At 41.1% G+C, this 23,796-nt stretch overlaps 1 protein-coding gene across 2 annotated transcripts in view; it reads left to right on the plus strand.

Annotated features, from left to right (window-relative positions):
- The window catches only part of CCDC125 (coiled-coil domain containing 125), a 37,957-nt gene extending 15,709 nt beyond the window's left edge, over window positions 1-22,248 (plus strand). For both annotated transcript variants that reach the window (XM_039545128.1, XM_039545127.1), the window contains 7 exons: window positions 272-357; window positions 3,768-3,850; window positions 9,232-9,347; window positions 10,948-11,055; window positions 14,449-14,623; window positions 21,185-21,318; window positions 21,470-22,248. In XM_039545128.1, coding sequence (XP_039401062.1) covers window positions 272-357; window positions 3,768-3,850; window positions 9,232-9,347; window positions 10,948-11,055; window positions 14,449-14,623; window positions 21,185-21,318; window positions 21,470-21,859 — 1,092 coding nt within the window. In that variant the 3' untranslated portion in view covers window positions 21,860-22,248. The remainder of the gene's footprint in view (window positions 1-271; window positions 358-3,767; window positions 3,851-9,231; window positions 9,348-10,947; window positions 11,056-14,448; window positions 14,624-21,184; window positions 21,319-21,469) is intronic.
- Window positions 22,249-23,796: the final 1,548 nt, after the last annotated feature.

Below are 23,796 nucleotides of genomic sequence, written 5' to 3' on the forward strand. Positions count from 1 at the left end.
TTATTTTTTAATCTTCTTTATAGTTAGTTTTAACTATTCATGTAAAATTACCAATTAAGTATTTTTTAAAGACAGCTTTAATTTAAAGAGAACTGTTAGTTGGCTCAGTAACAGAGTGAAACTGAACTCTGATATTAGGGAAAGCAGAACCAAGAGTTTCCTTGGATAAAAAGTCTGGAACATGGACAATTTTTTTTTTTTTTTTTAAACAAAATGTTGTGGTGCTTTAGACTGATTCCTGTAATTAACTGTTGTTGTTTTTTCTTCTTAGGAAATAAATGCTTTGCAATGGGAAATTGAATTTGATCAAGAAAGATTTAAAAACATAGAAGAGGCATGGACAGAAAAATGTGACAGGTATTTTAATCAAATTATGGAATCTCTTTTGATTTTTAAATATCTTGTTGACTCTTGCGTGAAGTTTTTCTAATGTCATCTGCATGCCCCAGCGTACCAGATTTTCTGGTTCTTCATGTTAATTTCCTTGTGGATCTCAGAAAGTTTTTAACATTCACCAATATGCTAGACATGTCAGTTTTTAAGTTTTGAGCACTAAAGTTGATAACTCACAATTCTTTACTCTTGCTGAAGAGTATATGTTAAGCGGCTTTGCTGATTTGAGCTTTCAATTCAATCTGTCTTTTCTTATGTTAACCAACTGGTACAGGACTATTTATAAGTTAACATTTTATTTAATGAGGTGTAGAAAATAATGCTGGTGTGGCATGCATGCATATAGTAGTGTCAAACAATGGTTAATGATATTTTTGTTTTGTACACTATAGCCATGAGTAAGATTGTGCTCAAGAGAAATGTGATATTATCACTTGCCCCACATTTAAATAAAAATTACTTTTTGACTGACAGCAGCTGTTACTTGTTGGGTATGTAGGACAAACCAAAAACACTGAATTAGTAACACAATAACAGACATTGAGAGCACTAACAAGCTGTCTCCCAGCAGACTTTTTCTTTTGATTATTTAAAGACATGAGTAACTTCTCTGAGGTCCAAACAGCAGAATTTCAATGAAGATTATTTTATATTTTTTAAAAACACACCTAGAACCAAGGAATAAGTACATGTACATTAGTTGATTATTATGTATTTGTTTGTTATGTTTTGCAAATTATCAGCTCTTTCCTACTCATCTAACCTATCAGGATTATCAACAAATGCTCTTTAAAAACACCTACACCCTCCTAATTCATCTTCTCTTCTTGAAAGCTTGGGTATAATGGATAGGCTTTTTTGGCATGTCCTGAAGGTCATACTCTGCCTTTGTCCAGCTAATGATGAAGGAAGTTCCAGAATTAAGGGCTTCTCATATAAGGGCTTGCTATCAGACCCTTTCCATTTAAATCATGAGTGCATGAATGTGAGCACTTCAGCTGAACTCACATGTTGTGGAATCACACAAAAAGAGGGCCAGGAAAAAAAACGGTATATCAGTACTCTATTAATGCTTAAAATTGCATATAAGAGAAACTTTTGTGTGCTGGCTAGCAAGAGTTGCTGAGTAGGCCAGAATAAAGTTTGATTTGAAACCGAAATTGAGAAACAGTTTTAGAAAGCTGCAATAATTCAGGAGCTCAATCAATTTTTCAAAAGGTTTTCTGATCCCTGAGACACAAGATGAGAAGTGTGGGTCTTTTGCCTTTAAGATGTATATTTAAAGGAAGAGATTTCAGATTTAAAAAAAAAACAAAAACCCATGAGATGTAATTAAATGTATTTTAATAAAAACTCCAGATATGTGCCGGGAAAAGTCTTATTAATACAATATCAGAACAAAAAGTATGGAAACAAGGCTTGTGTTCCTTTCTCTTCCAGGAACAGGAAATATTTAAATTCAAGGTGAAGTGCATTATATTTTGATGTACTCTAGAATTAAAAGAACAGATGTGTTTTAGAACCATATTTAGGGAAATAGGAAGTTTGTACTGTATGCTAAGGACAAAGCCATATTGTAACAGACAAATGTGCCCAATAAAATCACTGTATTTTAAACTTTAATGGACATTATGGATTGTCTAACAAATATTTCAAAGTACCATAATTACCGTATATACTCGATCATAAACTGGTTCGTTTATAATCTGACCCCCCCAACATGGATAAGTAAAAATGGCAAATTTTTATGACCCATTCATAAGCTGACCATATAATTCAGGGGTCGGCAAACTTTGGCTCCCGGCCCATCAGGATAAGCCACTGGCGGGCCGAGACTGTTTGTTTACCTCGAGCGTCCTCAGGCACGGAGGTAAACCTCAGTAAACAAAATGTCCCGGCCCACCAGCAGCTTACCCTGATGGGCCAGGACATTAATTGGTGGGGAAATTTTGGATGGAGGGGGGAGAAGGTGGGAGTCAAGGGAGTAACCCCTGTGACCACCCCCCACATGACCCCACTCCTAATCCGGGACCTCCCCACATGACCCCTCCCTGTCCAATCCCTAGCCCGGGACACCCACACTCTCCCCATCCCATTCCTTCCCACCTTACCTGGGGCGGGCTGGGGGAGGATGTCTCTGGCCTGGTCAGAGCTACTCCGGTGGGCCGGGCAGTACGGCCACAGCCTGCCAGCCCCGGAGCTGCAGCTGCTTTGGAGGCTGTGGGGTGAGCAGTGTGGCCAGAAGAGGAGAGATGCTGGCCCCGCCTCTTCCCTTCTGGCTCTGCTACCTCTCCTTGCCCCTTCTGTTGGGGGGGGCTGTGTCCCACCTCTCCCCCTCTCTATACCCATTCATAAGCCGCCCCCCTTCTCTGATGCTTACCTTTTTTTACTAAAAAAAATCGGCTTATGAATGAGTATATATGGTATGTATTTTGTTCATATTTTTAATGACTGTTTCCAGTGACACTATATTATCTTCCATTTTCTCTCAAGTTCAGGTGTTTTTCAGGTATCTTATGTTCCATTTTACTTGTTTGAAATATTAAAATATTTCTTATTTGCAAAGGCTTTGAATATGCACTTTTGCATTTTTTAAAAAATGTTTCTTTTTGTGTTTGTTATATAATGGGCAGTACACTAAATATTATTAGCAGAATCTCCCACGAAGAATCATTGACTGTTGAAGGGACATTATCAGCTTAATATCTAGCTGTTGGTTTTTTTTTAAGAGTAAAAAATAGTTTCAGGTTCTATATTTGCTATTTGCACCAACCCTCTGCTAGTTTTTGTAATTTTATGATGCAGTATCTTCCATTTCTTGTACATACTTTTTTCTCTTTCTGTTGCTGTGAGAAATCTTCACAAACAAAAGAGGAAACTGATTACACACACAAGGGAATGTCTTCACCATGGGAGTAAGTCGACCTAAGTGAATAACGTAGCTGGAGTCGATGTAGCTTAGGTCAATTTACCCCTGTGTCTTCATTGTGCTGCATCGACGGGAGACGCTCTCTAGTCGACTTCCCTTACTCTTCTCGGAGAGCTGGAGTACCAGGGTCGACTGATGTGTGCTTTTGCCATCGATTTAGTGGGTCTTCACTAGACCCGCTAAATCAATCCCTGATGCATCAGTTGCAGCAGCGTGGATCTCTCCAGTAGTGAAGACAAGCCCACAGTCTTGTCAGAGGCACAGAGTAAGCAAATTGAAAAAAATAGGGCAGGGGGATTTTTCTCTAATCTTTCAGTAATTCTAATTGCTACATATAAAAAAGCTAAGGAAAACATTTTAAGACACAAGTGATTTTAACTTGAGTCAGTTTTTAAATAACTATTTCAAAGCTAAAACAGTCTGTGTTTGTTTCCAACTTCTGCAGGATATATTGTGAAAATGCAGCCCTTAAGGAAACATTGAAACTCAGAACAGATGAAGTTAGAACTCTTAAATCTGAAAATGCAAGTAAGCAAACACTGCATTGCTCAATACTTTTCCCTTTTTAAAAATACTGTTTTTAATGAGAGAGACAAGATAGATGAGGTAATATATTTTATTGGACCAACTTCTGTTGATGGAATGGACAGCTTCACAGAGTTCTTCGGGTCTTGGGAATGTAACGAGTGTCTAAATACAAGTTGGAAGAGATTGTTAAGCATAAGGGGTTTGTTGTATTAATTTAGTTGGAATATATGGGCCAAAGGTGTTAACATTGTTTTATGTTGGACAAAGACTATGTTAAACAAGGTTCGGGATTGTACAGAAATTGCACCCTGCTTAGTACCATGGCAAACACATTATTAAACATTCTTTTAGAAGGAAAATCTCCTTGTTTGACAAACTCTTATATGGTAGTAACTGTCCTTTACAGGAAAAGAGAAGAAGTTACTTGAGGTGGGCTACAGCTATTGTAAGTCTGATTCCATTTCATCCCAGATGGTGTTTGGGATTCAGCTTGAGCTCATAGGGGTGATGATGTTATTCAGGTCCCTCTCTTCAGCCTGGTCTGGTCAGGACATCCCTCAGGATCAGGATGATGAAAACTCAGGGTCCCAGGAAATGGGGATGTATGCCAGCCATGATGGCAAAGATTGCTCCTGGAGCGTCACAAAAGAGTTTATTTTACTTTAAAGAGCCAACACATTGTTATTCAGTGGTGCCTACATGTTCATCTGATCTTGCTTTGTTTAACTTTGGATCTGGAAATCTTCTTTAGCAGCTGATGTCTGGAGATACCATCTTAAGCCAGACGTGGCTTACAAAATTTTTCATTCATTTCAACTTACTTTCATAACTGTGACTTCAGGATGTACTGATATTTTACATAATATAATAAGGAGTGGGATGTGTCCATGTGTGAGAGAGAGACACTTACTATCTCCTTTAAAAATGTGACTCTTTGCTGTTCATTACTTGAGCACTGTTCTCTAGCAACCTGTTGGAGCGTCACTGACATATTTGTGCTGGGTCATAGGATATTCATCTTTAGTAATAGAGCCCCATCTTTGTTGTCTTTGACTTTTTCTTCTCAGTCCTACTGGCCTTTCAGATCTGGGGTATTTTCTCTGGGATGGGGAAGACAGGAGGGAATGATAGGTTGAGTGTAGACTCGAAATTCATGTTAGATGTATGATTTGACTGTTAAAATCTTTTCTTCCACACTGGTAGTTTGTTTTAGTTGCTACTCTTTGCATTAAAATAATGAAGTAGGGCACTCTCAATGAGCTTACAATAAGATAACTTTAAAAAAAAGAATCATTGTGTCTTTTCCATCATGATCAATAGCAAAACATAACTAAGCAAAGTGAATTTGTTTTAAAAAGTGAAACTAACTTGATTTTTTTCTTTGTACAACACATTTTGTAGACAAGAAAAATAAAATGGACAGTTTATCTTGTCTTCAGCAGCAAGGTGTTTGATAGTGATCCAAATCAGATTGTTTCAGCTGCTTTATTAGAAGACCTTATTGGGGAAAAAAGTGAGAGGTGTATTATTCAGCAAAAAAACAGGCAACAGCATAATAATAGAATTGTTGAAATGGAGTGTGAAATAAAACTTGGTGATTTATATTAAGTGGATACTGGAAGTAATTGCTATGGAAGCTAGAGTAGAAATACATTAAAAACTGGAGAAATAAGATGTTAATAAAATGAGGTTTAACAGTTTCACTTGAGGAGAGGAAATCTGGTGTCTAAGTATAGAATGTGAGAATACTCATATAATAAAATATTATATTTTATATTAAATATGATTTTTACCCCAAAGAATCCTGAAGTATTTCACAAATTATCACAGCACTAAAATACGGCCACTTCAGGTGTGGAGGGAAACTAGTATCCTGCTCCCTGTACAACAGTGGAGAAATGGAACATTTGGCTAAGAAAGCCAGGGCAAACTCCGCTTTTATGAAAATTACTATGAGATAGTAAGGACCATATAGGACAATGGAACCTTTAGTTTTTAATATCTGAACTTTAGGTTCCCATAGCATATAGTGTAGGATACTCAACTTATTTACCTTAGAACAGAGGTCCGTAGAGAGCTGGTTGGATCATATGATGCAAGCACCTCTCCTTATTTGTAGCTACAAAATTGCGTTAAAAGACAACTAAAAATAAATTAATATGTTCCTAGTATTACTTTTTGAAGTAGGCAATTGTAGTTGTAAATGGAAAGAGAGGTGGTCATATGGTGTTGAATGGGAGAAGAGGGGATATGAGATATCATCTCTATTAAAATATGGTCCACACTATGAGAACATTAGACTCCCTTCCTTAGAAGGAGGAAGAAATTTGAGCTTCTGGTTCTAGGGAGTCTAGGTATTCCAAACCTGATGCTTAAACTGTTAAACTAATCTCTCAATTAAATGGAAAAAACTTTAACACAGAGTTAAGGATACCTGGTGATACCTTGTGTCCTTCCAGAATGTCAAGTTCAGCAAAACTCAAATTTTGGAAAACCAGGAAATACAGAGTTAAGATAAACACCCATGCAACCTTAACTCTGTCTCCCTGGAGCTGCCAGTAACCCCTGAAAATTATGTGCATGACCTCCAGCTGCATTCAGTATGTTAGGTGTAGCTGTACTGAGAATGGTGAAGGAATAAGTTGGAGCAGCTTGGAAGAGCTGCAATTGTGATGTGAGGAGATCTGGGGATTAGTTTGAGGAGCATCATAGAGCTGTGATTGTGATATGAGGAGATGTGGATCTGAGTCCCCCCATGTGTGTTATCAAAGGAAAGAGGTGCATATATACCTTGAAGTTCCAGTCTGCATCATTTCAATACAGAATTGTGTAGTGTGATGGAGCAAGGCCGGATGGCTACAGGAAAGTATTGAGGAGCAGGTATGTTAGCTCCAGGCTAAGCAAATCCCTAGTACCATGGGAACCAAAATGGCAGTTGCTCCAGGCTAATCAAGGCACCTGGGGCCAATTAAGAACTTTCTAGAAGGCACCGGAGAGAGCTACATTGATTGGAGCACCTGCAGCCAATCAGGACAGGCTAATCAAGGCACCTGGTATAAAAAGGGGAGCTCACTCCAGTCTAGGGAGGAGGAGCCAGAGGAAAGAAGTGCGCATGAGGAGCAGGGAGCAAGAGACACAAGGAACTAAGAACTAAGAGGGGGTACTACTGGAGGATTGAGGAAAACACCATACAATCAAGCAGCATCAGACACCAGGAGGATCCTGTGGTGAGGATAAAGAAGGTGTTTGAAGGAGGCTATGGGGAAGTAGCCCAGGGAGCTGTAGCGGTCAAGTAGCGGTTACAAGTAGCACTATAGAGACTGCTGCAATTCACAGGGCCCTGGGCTGGAACCCGGAGTAGAGGGCAGGCCTGGGTTCCCCCCTAGCCCCGCTACTCCTAATCAGACATAGGAGTAGTTGATCCAGTCTATGGGTTTCATCCAAGGGGAAAACCACTGAGGGGAAGAAATCCACCAATAAGCGCAGGACCTACTAGAGGAGAGGAGGAACTTTGCCACAGTAGGTTGTGTCAGTAGCAGGATACTGGGATTTTCTTGTCATGTAGTGAGATGGGATATAAAAGCAGTCTGTGGATTTAATGATGGGTAGGTGAAAGTATAGATTGGGTTGTATCCTGTGTGCAAATGTCAAGGGGTTGTAAAAGAATAGGAAGTGGTTGTTTTAGTTTTACAAGTCTGGTATTTTTTCAGTGGAATAGGCTCAGTGTTTGAGCATAGGAGAAGTGCAGATAGTGCCTGTTCTATATTTCCTGGTTTTCAGAACTTTGAGTTTTGCTTAACCTGATGTTCTGGAAGGGTGCAAGCTTTCGGCGGGCATCCTTAACTCCGTGTTAATAAAGTTTTGTCATTTAATTTACTAGTTTTTTTTTTTAAAACAGGTAGGCGTTAATGGTCATTTAGACGGTTGTAGTTCTCACGTAGGTTTGCAGTCAATACGCTACGCTGGGTAGGTAATCAAAGGGCTTAGATTTTATATGGTGTTTTTCATCAGAAGGCGTCAAAGAAATTTACATCATCCACATTTTGTGTATGGGAAATTGAGTTACAGAGAGGTGAAGTAACTGGCCCGAGGTCATCCAGCAGGCCAGTGGCAGGACTAGGAATAGTCTTTGTCCAGTGGTCTTGCCACTGGGCCACACAGTTGCTATGTGATTCCTCATTGCTCTCCCCCCCTCCTGTACATTTTGTTATAGCAGGATGGGGATAGTGGTTGTACTTTTAAACGTTTGTAATGTGTAGTTGCTAACAGACCCAGTGAGAAAAATCTTCTGGTCTATGTCCCAAAACCTTGACAGTTCTATTATAGTAACTTCAAGTGTATGAGCAGATTAGTGTGCCTCTCTCCTCCACCCTCTGCCCCACCAACTTTTCCAGCTCCCCTCCTTATAGTAATTTCTTCTAGATGTTTTAATTTGTTACCTGCAGGCTCTCCACCCCATACCTCAGCTCACATGGAAGGTAGGAAGAGGGGCTTAGGCCTCCCAGATCCTGGCACACACACAGAAGGGGAGAATGCGGGGCTGACAGATGCCCCTGCTCTTCTCCATTGACCCTTACCTGAGCTCCCAACCCTTCTTACCTCCCTTCCCCCTCTCTCCTCCATATAGCAGCAAACCCCTTTCACCTCTCAGCAAACATTCACGTCTACTTTTTTTAAAATTCAGAAATGCATTATCCCAAAGTAAACACACTAACAGGCAGATTTTAGCAATATGCCATCCAGCCTTTTGACCCACAGTGGGACTTGAACAGACACTGGCTGGATGAGTCAGATTCAAAGGACTACTACTTATCTCCTTGAGCTATCAAGTTTATATGACACTAACAGTTCGTGCATTCTTGGTATAATCCATCGGAAATGAGAATAAGCACATAAGGCTTTCAAAGAGCCTAACTGGAGAAGCAAAATATTTTTCAAATGTATTAATTTGCTTTCGCCCAAAGGGCTGGTGGGTACCAGGCACTTTGTTGGGGTAACCGTTGAATGTTGGAGACCCTGATGCAATGATCTGAGCCATATTTTGATTTCTATCTGTAAGGGGAAAAAAAGTTGCCAGAAACTCTCAACTTTAAGAGAAGCTGTTTTTTTTCGGGGGCTATATCTTGGTACGCTTTGATCAAATGGCCCCAAATTTGGATCATGAATGGAATCCCATGCCCAGCACAGCACATTACAAAGCAGTACAGCTAATAGTGTAGATTTTAGAGCACTCACCAGAGTCAAGGTTTGAACAGAAAGCTGATTTTAACCTTAACTGTAGGAGAGCTATCACTCTGCTGCAATTTCTTGGTAAGCAAAGTCAGGTATTGAGGCGATTAGAAGCAGGAAAAACTAATTATTTTCAATGTTGAATTTCATAGTTTTGAATCAACAGCACTTGGAGTTTCTTGCAATGCTTGATGTAAAACAACAGAAGATTATTCAGGAAAATATGTCCATTAATAAAAGTGGCTTTACAGAAATTACAGGTCTTGAAGTAAGTGAGAATTTCGTTTTCTTTATTTTAGTAAGTATGGTTGGTTGGAAGATTTTTTTTTTAATACATTTTGTTTGACCAGTTAATGAAGTTCCACAAAACATTTCTTTCCAAAAGTTCATTTTGATAATGGATCAGAATACAGTATGACTTTTATAGCAAATGAGAAATACGTCTCCTGTTATTAACTGAATGCTTGCAATAAGGGGTCTCTGAGCCTGTTGGGCAATTATCTGCTTTGCTACTGTCGTGGAAAGGAAGAGCAGAGCTGTGGGGGCCCCACCAGCAGTGGTGGCTGAGCAGCTGCCCGGTCCCTCTGCCACTGCCAGTGATGGCTAGGGCGCTCTGGGGGCCCCTCATTGCCCACAGGACTGGGAGCTGGGGGGGGGAAGGGGAATCCCCCACTGTTTGTGGGGCTGGGAGCTGGGGCGGGGGGAATCCACTGCTGCCTGCGGCAGCTGGGGAACTGTGGGGTCCCCCCCACTGCCCACTGTGGCTACAGAGCTCCAGGTCCCCCACCAGCAGCGCCGGTGGCTGGGCAGCTTGGGTGACCCTGCTGGTGGCGGTGGCTGGTCAGTTGCAGGGGTCCTCCTGCCACACATTGCAGCAGGGCTGCTGCGGGAGGGTCCCCTGCTGCCAGCAGTGGCTGGGTGCTGTGGTGTCATGGAGGTCTCTGGAAATCACAGATTCTGTGACTTCCGTGACCTCTGTAACATAATCATAGTCTTAATTATGCAGAATTCATCTTTCCAGGTTTTATGTACCCAAACAGGTGAACTCTTATAAAGAGAAAAAAAGTTTATCCATGCACATGTCCCAAATAAAATTAGAACCTATAATATAGCAAATAGTATCTGTCCCTGGCTTTGAAAATTTTTCTGTTCCGGGCTTGTCTACATGGGGACACTCAAGAATTAACTAAAGATGTGATGTTAAAGCACATTAAATTCCTATGGGGATGGTCTCCATCAGGGTTTACTTCACCTCTCCTCCTCTGCCCAAGATATTGCAAATGTCAAATACCAAATATCAAACTGGCATGATTAGTAACAGAGAAAATATTGTGAAGGAGGGGAGGGAAGGTTGAAAAGGAACACAGGAACCTCCATGAAATGAATGTTGTAAAGCAGGGATCGGCAACCTTTGGCCGGTTTGTTTACCAGCCAGGCTGGTTTGTTTACCTGCCGCGTCCACAGGCTCGGCCGATCGTGGCTCCCACTGGCCGCGGTTCGTTGCCCCAGGCCAATGGGGGCTGCGGGAAGCTGCAGCCAGCACATCCCTCGGCCTGCGCTGCTTCCCGCGATCGGCTGAACCTGCGGACACGGCAGGTAAACAAACCAGCCCAGCCTGCCAGGGTGCTTACCCTGGTGGGCCGCGTTCCAAAGGTTGCCGATCCCTGTTGTAAAGTTTGAATAGTTTTTAACGCTTATTTTAATTAAAAATAAATAGTGCGTGTGTGTAGATAATGTGGGTTTCCCTAACCTATTCCACTACGATTTCAAGATATTTTTATTGGTAAAAATCTAGATTCTTTAAATTACTTTTTGTGTGCACATAGAGGTGTTTGAGTAACTGGTATGTAATGCTCTTGGATTTGAAGCTGGCGGTTCTTGGAGCCTGCACCTGTAATGCTTCTGGAGGAGAGCCCTGTTCCTGTGCTAAAATGTCAGCTGCAACTCGAAAGCAGCTCCTTCAGCTCAGACAAGAGGTAATGTAGCCTAACTTGGATGTGGAGCAATATAGATGTCTTTTTCAGGAAAAAGTATACTTGCTATTTGGGTCTAGTACATTTCAAAAACAAAATAGTGCTTTTCAAAAGTCTCTGCAAGCTTTAGCAAATGCTATGGTAATACAAATTAGTAATAACACACTAGAAACTTTTGCTTGTGTAGTAATTTTTTGTTTTACAACATTTCTATACTGGCAAAAGCCTTATTGTAGATGGCGATATTGGCAAAAAAGCACTTTTGCCAGTGTAGCATGTTTTCTTAAAGAAACCAGTATAACCTATACCAGCAAAAGCACTCTTGCTGGTATAAGCTGCATCTATACTAGGAAGGCTTGCCAGTATATCTATACCAAGAATCTTCTGTACTAGCCATTATTACTAGGTTTAAGTCACAACTGGTAGGGAGGATTTAGCAGTTCCCAGAGAGAGGGAGGAATTTCACGAGAGACAGAGAAATATTTTTTTGCCTCCAAATCAGTTTTTCAGCACTAACTTCAGGTATTAAGTGTGGCAATTTTCCATAGAGGAAGACCATGCCCTAGAGATCAGGAATATCACTTCTGCAACTCATACAATTCTTCAGTAGTCCAAGCATATTTTTTTCTTCAATGCAAGTTGCTGGCATTATAAATCTCTCCTCCTGTTGTTTAACAGAGATGGACTGCTCCCTTATTTTTCTTATAATCTTTGCCACAGTTGATTATGTGTGAGATGCAGCAGCCTTTAAACCAGAGCCCAAATTTTCTCCAAATTGTAATTATGAGTACTTTGAAAGTTGCGGGTGTTTTTAAGCAAATTGATAGTTTTAAACTTTTACTGATCAGTAAAGGGGAAAAAATGGCCAAGAACAGGAAACATATAACTGAACACAGCTTCATAACTTTTTTCATTTTTTGGTGTAAATGCACCATACCTGTATAGCACATTATCATCATTCCTAGGATTCAAAGAGGACTTGAAAATAGCAACAACTGCTCCTTGCTGTATTGGAGCCCTAATGTAATCTGCTAACATAAATTAATGTTTTATATGATATAAAAAGCTTGCAGGATTGAGAAAAGAATTTGTAAAATGAGACTAGATTTGCTTTGATTTTATTAATCTTATGTTCAGTTGCTGAATCCCATGTAATCCTTCTGAGTACCTCACAACATACAGTGATGGATACTTTATGGCCCAATAGAGTATATATTGTGGAATTCTATTTCATTGACCGGGGAGCAGTCCTGAGCTTCCAGTACTGCTCCTTTACACGGATGTTCTTGGAATTTGACGGTTTAAAAAAGATTTGCTGTCTTTTTTTAAAGCTTGTTTTGTTTTAAAGCTAAAGATAGGTGATCCTGAGCGTGGTAATCATATTCTAGTCTTAATTATTAAGAGGTATGATGAATTTGTTTGAATGGGATGTTACAAATTTAAAGCCTAAACTGATTTGTTGCTTAGAGTTAGCTGGTATAAGTGTATAGGTATTGTGACAGGGTCAGGCCAGATGGCTATAAGAGAGTGGTCAAAGGTAGATACATTAGCTCCAGATTAAGCAGGTCCCTTTTCCCTGGGTAAGATAACAGGGACTATTCCAGAACACTCAGGAACTTTCTAGAACTAATTAAGGCAGGCAGGCTAATTAGAACACCTGTAGCCAATTGAGAAGTTACTAGAATTAATTAAGGCTAATCAGGACACCTGGTATAAAAAGGCTCTCACTCCAGTTAGTGAGGTGTGCGTAAGGAGCTGGGAGTGAGAGGATGTGCTGCTGGAGGACTGAGGAGTACAAGTGTTAATAGACATCAGGAGGAAGGTCCTGTGGTGAGGACAAAGAAGGTGTTGGGAGGAGGCCATGGGGAAGTAGCCCAGGGAATTGTGGCTGTCGTGTAGCTGTTCCAGAAGGCACTCTAGACACCTGCAGTCCACAGGGCCCTGGGCTGGAACCCGGGGTAGAGGGCGGTCCCGGGTTCCCCCCAAAACCTCCCAACTCCTGATCCAACACAGGAAGATCTCTGAGGCTAGCAAAATCTGCCAATAAGCACAGGATCCACCAAGGTAGAGGAGGAACTTTATCACAGCATGTAAACACACACGCACACACCCCCCTAATTTCAGAGTGCTGCCTTTTGCAGATATCCAGTTGTGGCCATGCTTTTATTAATGTATATGTGTTATATGAGAGAGAGAGAAAATATAATACAATGACACAGAGAGAAAACCCACATGTGGTACATTGAAATTGTTCAGAAGTTTTGCACAGAGCTAGCCTATATAAACCATGTGAACTTATTGTTACCTATATCCATCCTTTCTTTTTCCTCCTGTTGTTTGTCACATTTACTTGTTGCATCTTCTCAAAGTATATTTAAGCCCCTTGGGTTAAGGACCATGTCTTCCCTTGTGTTTGTACAGCTCCTAGCACAATGGAGTCATGATCCTAATTTAGACCTTGTAGGGCTACTGCAATACAAATAATAAATGCAGCAGCACAGAAACACAATTAAAATGAAATAACCTAAGTTCCATCCCTCAAAGATGGAAAATATTTGTGAGTTCTAGTTTGTTGGAAGCCCATCTTGATAGTGTAAGATTAAGTATTATTTTGAAAGGTCCATTGTGCATATGTAACAGTCTTCCAGAGATGCCGTCATCAATTCGAAGATTCATTTGGATTGAACAGGAAAATGGCTAAGAAAAATTAAAGTGAACTAAAAATGTCCATCAGGAATGCACCCTGAACAAGAACATGGGAGGAAAAATAGCTTGTCTATTAAAAGAAGCAAGTCCTACAATCATTTTCATTTTTAAAGACACACATCTGTGACTTTCTTTTAGTCATTTATATCATGTTTTGGTCTGAAAGTGTTTCCTGTCTACCTTGCTTAAAGAATAGATTTAGTTAAAGACATAATTTGTGTGGTGCATTTTTGTTTTGTTTTATTTTATTACTTAAGTATGGTATCCTTCCTCAATGTCCTGCAGCTGTAGGGCAACAGTTCCCTTTTCAAAGAGCAGCACAGATTTGGAAATGATGCTTATTGTGGCTCTGTTGTACATGGGTTGTTCTCCTTGACACTAGTACCTCAACTTCTAATAACATAGAACTCTCTTGCACATGTTCACAGCCTGGTTGTGACAGAAAGAAAAAAAGATTGTTTTGAAGAAAGTACTGATGTCACTACTTCCCTAAAAGTATCTAGCTAGCTCCTCCTCTATCTCCATTCACCCATAAAGGCCTGGTATGAGTGTGTCTGTGTTGGCAGTGCTCTTTCCATGATAGTATAAGAAGTCCTGCTATCTGTGTTAATAGACGTAGTCTAAATTTTTTAACTGCTTTGGCTTCCTAGTTTGTGTGATACATTCTATTTTTTCCTTAATTTAAAATAGTGTGAAGCTCTGAAGAAGAGTAAAGAAGAAGCATATATAATGGCAGATGCCTTCAGAATTGCGTTTGAGCAGCAGTTAATGCAGAGGAAAGACCAGGCTTTGAGGCTCACACAAGTGAATAAGATCTATAAAAAAGAAACAAAACTTATAAACTGGAAACGCCTGAAAGAGGATGGTAACTGATGTTTCATAATTATGTTGTTGTTGGAATTTAAGTAAAATTAATAAGTATCAGTAGGAAAGAGGACAGGTTTATTGAAGAGTTACAACACTATTTCATTTACAACTGTAATCCAATTGCTGACCTAAGAATTCTGAGAATCAAGAAAAAAGGAGAAAAGTTATGTGAAAACTGTAAATACATTACAATACTGTTTCATCTAGTTAGGGATTTTCTGCTGGAGGTTTCACAACTTCTATTTTAGGAATTCTGTACATAAATAGAACTTGCTTGTAATCACTAACAATAACTTTAACAGTATATTGGATCTATCAGTCTAGGTTTTTTAATCTAATTTTTTTTATCCTGCACTCAGAGGATACGGTCTGAATAAAATCACTGAAAAAAATCGTCAACTATGGCACTAATAACATATTGGATATTAAAACTGCAGGGATCTTCAAAATCCATTTATGATATTTGTTTAACTTTTGCACTCAACTTGGACTGTGAAAATAGACTGGTCTCTTTAGTCAATCTCACTTTTAGGTTATCACAGTGTATCACATTTCAATTGTAAATATTGCAGAGGGAATGTTTGTTCTTCATTGAGTAGTGTCCCTATGGATGCTCCACTTTAGTTACTTCAGATGTGCCATGTGCCTCTTAAGCCCTTGATTAGAGAGTTTCCATAGGCAGTGTCTGTTCAGCTCACGCATACCCTCTATACAATCTCATGCCACACACCGAGGTTATATAGCAAGCAAACTGCCCTCGGTTCCTTCTTTACAACCTGGGACTGAGATGGAACTCTAGCATGTCCACCTTGTGCTGCGTCACCATGTTTTGCTGTTGTTCTATTGTTAGTTTAGTGTGTCTAGTTAGAATTAGTTGTAGATAGTAGTGAGAGGTTTGGATTTTTTCCTCCCTCCCCAACCCTTTTTCCCCCCTAAGGAGCTTATTTGGACTAGCTGGACATGCCTGGCTTCTCAGGTTTCAAATGTTGCTTCTCTTGTCAGGAAGCTGTCTGGTCAGTGACGGCCAGTCTAAGTGCTGACGTTGCTTGGGAGAGTCCCATGTCTCCCAAAAGTGTAGCTTTTGCCTAGTTCTAAAATCTAGAGCATGGCAGAATCGGTAAACCAAACTGAAGCTTCGGATGCTGGAGCGTTCCTTTCAACCTACTTCTGAGTCAGATCAGGATTCTGCCTCCTATACTTCTGTCTCCAGTGCCCCTTCGACCTCAGCTAAGGTCTCCCTTAAGAGGAGTGGGGAAAGACTGTGGAGGACTCAGGGAAGGTACTGAAGAAGAGGACCTTGGGCTCCCAGTACAAGAGCCAGCTCCCAAAAGGCCCCAATCTCCTTCTACATCTGCAGTGTGAGAGGCCTCGCCTTCTTGACTCAGTACCGTGGAGGTGAAGGACTCTTCCTCTGGTACTGGTGGGGCTGGGAGATCCTGGAGCACGTTGGAGAAGGACAGCTCCTTGGTACCACCTGGGAAGGACAGAGTGGCCCAGGACATACACTCCTGTAGAATGGTACCATCTACATCAGACTTAGCAGTGGTGGATTCACATTCTGGTCCATCAGTACCAGCAAAATCAAAGCACCAGACACCTTTGGCCCCGGCATCTATATGCTCCAGATCAACACTACCCTCCACCTCAACTTCTGATCAGTACCAACCCATTTGCTACCCCAGGAATTCTGCTACTCCAGGGACTTGTCAGTGTTAGACAAGCTGGAGCCTCACTGCTCATGGATGCTGACTGAGTCTCAGTACTGAGACCCCAGTCCCCAGATTACCATTGCTACCTTGCAGGATTCGCCACCCTTTTCCACTGGGTCCCTCCTCCCCATTAAAGGACATTGAGGAGGATGAAGGAGATGTTCTCACCCGCCTTCAGCGAACACCCAGTCCTTGTCGAAACAACAGTTTTGATGGGTTGGTTGAGGGTTCAACTCCTTCTTCGGCTCCAGTTTGCAAAATGCAAACTTTCACCCACCGTCCCGCTTTTTGAGACTGACTTTCCCATTTCCAACAGGCGGCTTATTACAACAGACAAGTTGGTCATGGACATTATAACATCAGCTACATCATCCACTTTATGTCCCTCCCACTTTCTTCCCTATCCCTCAGGGACACCTCTCATGAGACAACTCTGAGTCAAGAAGTACACTCTGTTCTTTGTTTAAAAGTGATAGAACTGGTCCCATCCCCTCACAGGGGGATCAGAGGTGACTGAACAAATTGTGAAGTCTTAAAAGTTCAGAATGGTGACTCTGGCAATTGCAATCCCTTCTCTAGAGGCAGGAGATTGGTTTTTATCCCTCAAGCTACAGGACACCTATTTCCATATGGCAGTAGATCCTGCACACAGAAAATACCTATATTTCACTGTGGACCTGGATTATTTTCAATATTGAGTGCTTCCCTTTGGCCTCGCTTTAGCCCCAAGAGTGTTCTCAAAGGTTCTAGTGATAGTAGTAATTTATCCACTACAGTAAGAAACTGTTTGCATCTCCTGGGTCATATGGCAGCTTACACTTTCATGACCAAGCATGTAAGACTATGCCTCCACAGCTTTCAGGGCTGGTTCAAAAGGATCTATCTGTTCCTCAACCAGAGACAGCTTGGACAAACAGGTCACAATTCACTTCTGGGTGAAGAATGCCTTAGATTGGTGGAAAAATTAACTCAGTATCTGCGTGGACATCCCTTTCATCCACCCAGTTCCAACATTATCTGTGACAACAGATGCATTACTGTTAGGGTAAGGCACATACCTCAATACCCTGATAACTCAGGGCAGATAGTCATCTCAGGAAACCAGTCTCCATATCAACCTGTTGGAACTCAGAGGAGTCAGAAATGCCTGCCTTCAGTTCCTACCTCTTATCGGGGCAAATCAATCAAGATCATGACAGATGGTATGGCTTGCATGTTCAACAAACTGGGAGGAGCAAGATCCCCCTGCTTGTGTGCCAAAGCTATAAAGTTATGGAACTGGTGAATAGCCCATCAGATTCAGATCTCAGCCATTTAATTCCCTGGAGTCCAGAATGTCCCATGATATGCCCAAAAGAGGCTTCTCCCAGGACTACGAATGGGAGTTGAACTCTCAAATTCTTCATGTGATATTCCAGAGGTGGGGACTTCCAAAAGTGGGCATATTTGTCACATCCAGCAACTGGAAATGCCCCTTATCCTGCTCAAGAGGAGACCTAGTTCACCATTCTTTGGGAGATGCCTTTCTCCTTCCCTGGACAAAGGGCTTGTTCTACACTCTCCCTCCAACACCACTAATTTTAAGAGTGATGAACAAGATCAGACAGGACAAGACCAGGGTTTTCCTTATAGTACCAAGCTGGCGGAGGCCAAGATGGTATCCATATCTGCTTCATCGGTGTGTCCAACTGACATTTAAGCTTCTGAGCATCTGTCATCTTTTCTCCCAGGATGCAGATTGTGTGTTTCACCCCAGCCTAGAGATTCTTCATCTCCAAGCACGGCTCATAGATGTCCACAGGCTTAGAATCCACCTGCTTGACAGGTGTACAACAGGCATTACTAAACAGTAGATGGGAGTCAACTTACCTTCAGAAATGGAAAAGGTTCAACCAATGGTATCGCTGTCACCGCCTTGTGCCTGAATCTTCTCCCCTCTCAGCCATCTTGAATTACCTGTTGGACTTGAAGAGATCAGAGTTATCAGTTACTTCCATTAAGATTTATCTGGCTGAAATATCAGCATTTCATTCCCCACTAGAGGGATTTTTCTATACCTGCTCACCCTGTGTCCTGTAGATTTATTAAGGGTTTGGAGAACCTTGACCCCACCCCCAGGTTAAGGATCCTACTCCAATTTGGGATCTCAAACTGGTATTTAGATACTTTGAGACCTCTGTTTGAACCTATGGTGACCAGCACCTTGTTTCATTTATCTATGATGATGGTCTTTCTAGTCACTATCATGTCAGCCCACAGGGTTGGGGAGAATGGGGCCTTGATGGCAAATCCCCCATTTGGCCCATCTAGCAGCTCTGCCTTAGTGCATAATTTTTCTAAACATTATGCCTTGGTTCTTGCCATCAGTTCTGATGCAACACTTGGTTCTGCTCTACTGTCTTCAGTCATTGACTTGATTCCGAAGCTCCCCATCCCCTGTGGGGATACCCCTTGGGAGTCACTGGAAGTGGAGCATCCATAGGGACACTACTTGAAGATGAAGTTACTCTTAGCCCACGAAAGCTTATGCCCAAATAAATTGGTTAGTGTCAGCCACAGACGGAGCCCCAGGACCTTTAAATCTTGAAAGGCCCCGCCTCTTTCGGTTGAGGCCAAGCCTCTTCTGGTTGAGGCCAAGCCCCCGCTCAGGACTCCGGCGTACTGGTAAATCCTTTGTTACTTGCACCCCTGGAAGGAACTGAGGGAAATTTGCCTGTGCAGCCCTATATATCAGTGGTGTGTGGTTGTATAGAGGGCATGTGTGAGTCGAATGGACACTGCTAATGGAAAATCTCTGACCAATGGCTTGAGAGGCACCTATGCACCTGAAGTAACTGAAGTGGAGCACCCATAAGGACACACATCTTGAAGAACTGCAGTTACTGCACAAGGTGAGTACTCTTTTCTTTTTAAGAAAAAACCACCACCAACTTTTATTTAGAATTGTAATGATCTTTTGTGAAAAGATTTATATTGTTTTTAGGATTTATACAAGCTTATTGTTACAAATTTTAATTCTGGGCAAGATTTAACCTAGTTTTAGTTGCTAATTTTTTTTATAAAAGAGAAAAATTTGTTGATTTGATTTCATCAGAGAGGACTTCCAGAGACCTCCATGACTTGAGCCCCCAGCGCCTGAGAGCTGTAGGGTCCCCTGCCACCCCTGGCAGCTGAGAACTGCGGGGGCCCAAGCTCCCAGCCACAGAGGGAGGCAGGGTTGCCTTACAGGCAGCTCCCAGCCGGGGTGGAGGCAGGGGTGCCCAGAGCTCTGAGGCAACGGGGAGACCCCAAACTCCTGGCTGCTGCGGGCAGCGGGGCTCTCTGGAAGTTCCAGCTGCCACAGGCACCCTGGAGCATGAAGCCATTGCAGGCACCTGGGAGCAAAGAGCCACCAGCGGTGGCAAGGGGCTCAGAGCCTCCACAGGCAGCACGAAGCACCGAGCCTCCGTGGGCAGCACAGAGAAGTGAGTCTCCGCGGGGGGCACAAAGCACTGAGCCCTCCATGGGCAGCCGGGGTGCCCCGAGCTTGGAGCCGCCACGGGTGGTGGGCGGACCCTGCACCTCTAACCCAAGCCCCCCTGGGTGATGTGGGGAGCCTGCAGCTCTCCACTTTGTCATACATATTTTTAGTAAAAGTCACAGATAGGTCACAGGCTTCCATGAATTTTTCTTTATTGCCCGTAACCTGTCCGTGACTTTTACTAAAAATATGCGTGACAGAATCTTAGCCTTAATTATGATGTATGATAAATTCACAAGGTAAGGGAATTACAACTTTGAATTAAGCACAGAAATGTGTGTTGAATATCCCCCACTCCCTAGGCAATTTGAGAAATATTGCATAATATATTAACAAGTTTTAACTATTTGTAGAAAACATTCTTATTATCAATAATACTTGGCACTGGCCATCCGCAGATCTCAAAGAGATCTGTAAAGGAGAGGAGTAAATGTCATTATCCTTATTGTACACACAGGAAAACCAAGGTACAGAAAATATTAAGTGCTTTGTTCACAAATCCATGGCAGAGCTGGGAACAGAACCCACTTCCAGTCCCATGTGTTATCGACCGACCCACTGCTGCTATGGTTTGTGAAATCTGTTGGGATTTTTTTCTTTGTTTGCTAAAGAGGCCCCAGAATGTAATATTCTGACATGGGATATATTTTAGAAGTTTTCATGAAACTACTGATTATTCTGGTGTCGTTGTTCGCTAATTATATGTCCTGAGGCATCTTCAGCAAACATAAAAAGAACTTAAAACTTCCACACTCTTTTTATAGTGGGATATTAGCATATATTTCTAGACTTAACTCAGGATAGTTTATCCTTTATTTATTTTAATCTTCATTGAAATTTAAATAATATATATTTAGCAGTTTAAGACTTACAACTTTTTACATTTCTTTCACAAAACCTTTTTTAACCTATCATATAATGTCCCTTTTATAAAACAAAAAAACAAAACAAGTAGGGATTGTTATAATAATACCTTCCCTCTTCTATGGTGTTTTTTCATCAGTAGATCTCAAAGGACTTCACAGTCTTTATAGAAGAAGCAAAGTGTATTTCTCTTGCAGTTCCAGAAGTTTCCATTTTGCTGACCCATGTTTGCAATAAAAAGACTATTTTATCATTGGTGTTGGCCCGCACAAAATTGCATGCAAAACTATTTGCCATATTGTGTCCAATGAAAGTCAACTATAATTTGGATTACCACTTTATAAACTTCCATATCTTCCTTTGTAAATGTATATTTTATCCCAAAGTCATCCTCTTTTTTGCTTACAGAATACTAGTTTTCATGTCCTTTTTGTGTATTTCAAATGAAGTGTATTCCTTTTCTCAGGACTTGTGATGCTGCAAGGGAACAAGAAAAATCTGGGACAAAAATTGACGGGCATGCTTATTTCTGATGCTGACTGCAGGAAAATGGAAGAACTGGATAATCCTCCTGAAATCCTTAGGATGCTGATAGATTTGGTTAGTATCTTAAAAAAAATCTCAAAGGCATATTGATCAACGTTGGCTTTGTTCCCTCTGAGCAAACAAATATTGTTGACTCGCATATGATGATGTTCTAAGGAATAGTTTATAAACTAGTTTTCTTTTTTTCTTTTTAATATGAGTACAGCTGAATGATAAAGAAGAGGCTTTGGCTCATCAAAGAAAGGTTAGTTATATGCTGGCTCGTGCAATGGAGGAAAAAGAAGATGCATCAAAGCAGAGTAATGAAAACAATCTTTCAGGAGAGAACATTACTCTGAAGAACCATCAGGATACAGCTTCAGAATCTCAAGAGTCAACTGATCCTGAATATTCATGTTGCCAAAATCTTGGCTCTCAGGACAATACTTTCTCAATTCTCAACATGAAAATATATAAAAAATCAGCAAGACCACTTAAAAAATCACATTCCTGGCCATCCAGGAATTTAAAAGAAAATTATGTGCAAGGGATAGATGAAACTACAGATACGAATTGTATATATCAAGAGCACTCAGAATTAAAAAATAACTTGTGATAGTGCCAAGGCACAAGTAAGCCTTGCAGGGCACGTCCTAGGCATCCCTAAATTTAAACTCTAATTCTGTAATAGAATTCCAGAAAATTTGGTTTATGAACTACTTTCCTAAAGAGCATATTTCAATACTCGGGTTAAAAATGTTAAGATACTTATTTTTTTTTAATGATGTTGTACTATATAAGCCTTTTTAGACTTTGTAAACTGTCTGTTTACTGTCTGCCTCTGTGTGTGCCTGCTACTATGAAAAAAAGTCGGCCAAAAGTTTTTGGAAGGATTGGTCTATTAATTAATCAAGGTGGCTTGTTTTTGCTGCGGGGAGGACTTTGCCTTTTACCTGTTCTTTTCCTCTTATGTCTGGTAATCAAAATAAAGACATTAAAAAGCCATTTGATTCTCTTCCAACTCTGCCATGTGCTTAAAAAAAGGGTATAAGAAATGTGTGGAAAACCAAGAGTCATGCTGTGCTATATCTGTTCATTAATTAACATTAGCAATGCTGGATGCATTTCAAAATCCTGTATGTAACACATAATCTGGAATGGTCTTTGCTGCTAAGTCCCAACAAATAGCTTCATGGTTTCAGTGTTTGTTTTGTTTTATTATTTAAGTTATAATTATACCAGTGTTTTGATATACCTTATGATTAGGGCCCTACCAAATTCACAGTCTATTTTGTTCAATTTCACGGTTGTAGGATTTAAAAAATAATACATTTCATTATTTCAGCTATTTAAACCTGAAATTTCACAGTGTTGTAATTGAAAGGATCTTGACCCAAAAAGGGCTTGTGGGAGAGTCGCAAGGTTTATTGTAGGCCATTTGTTGCAGTACTGCTGTCCTTACTTCTGTGCTGCTGCTGGCAGTGGCGCTGCCTTCAGAGCTAGGCAGCTGGAGAGCGGCAGCTGCTGGCCAGAAGCCCAGCTCTGAAGGCAGAGCCACTGCCAGCAGCAGCGCAGAAAAAAGGATGGCATGGTATGGTATTGCCAACTTTACTTCTGCTCTGCCGCCTGCCGAGGTGGGCCCTAGGGCAGCAGCCGCCACCCTCCAGCCACCCAGCTCTGAAGGCAGCAATGCAAAAGTAAGGGTGGCATGGTATGGTATTGCAGCCTTTACTTCTGTACTGCTGCTGGTGGGGTGCCGCCTTCAGAGCTAGACACCTGGACAACAGTTGCCACTCTCCAGCTGCCCAGCTCTGAAGGCAGCACAGAAGTAAGGGTGGCAATACTACAACCCCCCTGCAACTGACCCCCCCCTTGCAACTCCCTTTTGTGTCAGGACCCCCAATTTGAGAAACGCTGATCTCCCCCATGAAATCTGTATAGTATAGGGTAAAAGCACACAAAAGACCAGATTTCACAGTCCATGATGTGTTTTTCATAGTTGTGAATTTGGTAGCGCCCTACTTATGATACGGTATTAGGTTTCTGAGACTAAACTTAAACATGATTTTTATCAGCTATTTGGACACAGTCCAAAAGTTGACCTACACTGAAACTTTCTGGGAGATAGCCTTCCAGTTCCAAGTTGGTTTTATCTCGTTCATTAAAAATATCTATCACTCCATGGCTTTCTTTAATATTTGCAAGTACTTGTCATTTCTTAAAACATTTCTATTTAGCTGGATTTGCAGCAAGTAGTTATATGATAAACTCCATTTCTAGCTAGAACAGGCTGAATACCAGAAAAAAAATAATGTTGAATATTTTTGATTGATATTGCTGCTATTCTTAGAGTAAAATCTTTTCAATTAATATTATTCGAGCAGCTAAACGGTTCAGGAAAACAGCAGTTTGCTGACATATATGTTCACTGAATAGTATTTAACTATGTGTACGCAGACCAATTCTGATATAATTGAGGATGTTCATGTTCAAACCGGGAACTAGCAAAAAGAACAATATACTTTTTAAGGTTTCAGCTCTGTTAGCAATTCG

This window comes from Mauremys reevesii, linkage group 6 (assembly GCF_016161935.1).
Source record: "Mauremys reevesii isolate NIE-2019 linkage group 6, ASM1616193v1, whole genome shotgun sequence".
In the NCBI taxonomy this organism is placed as follows: domain Eukaryota; kingdom Metazoa; phylum Chordata; order Testudines; family Geoemydidae; genus Mauremys; species Mauremys reevesii.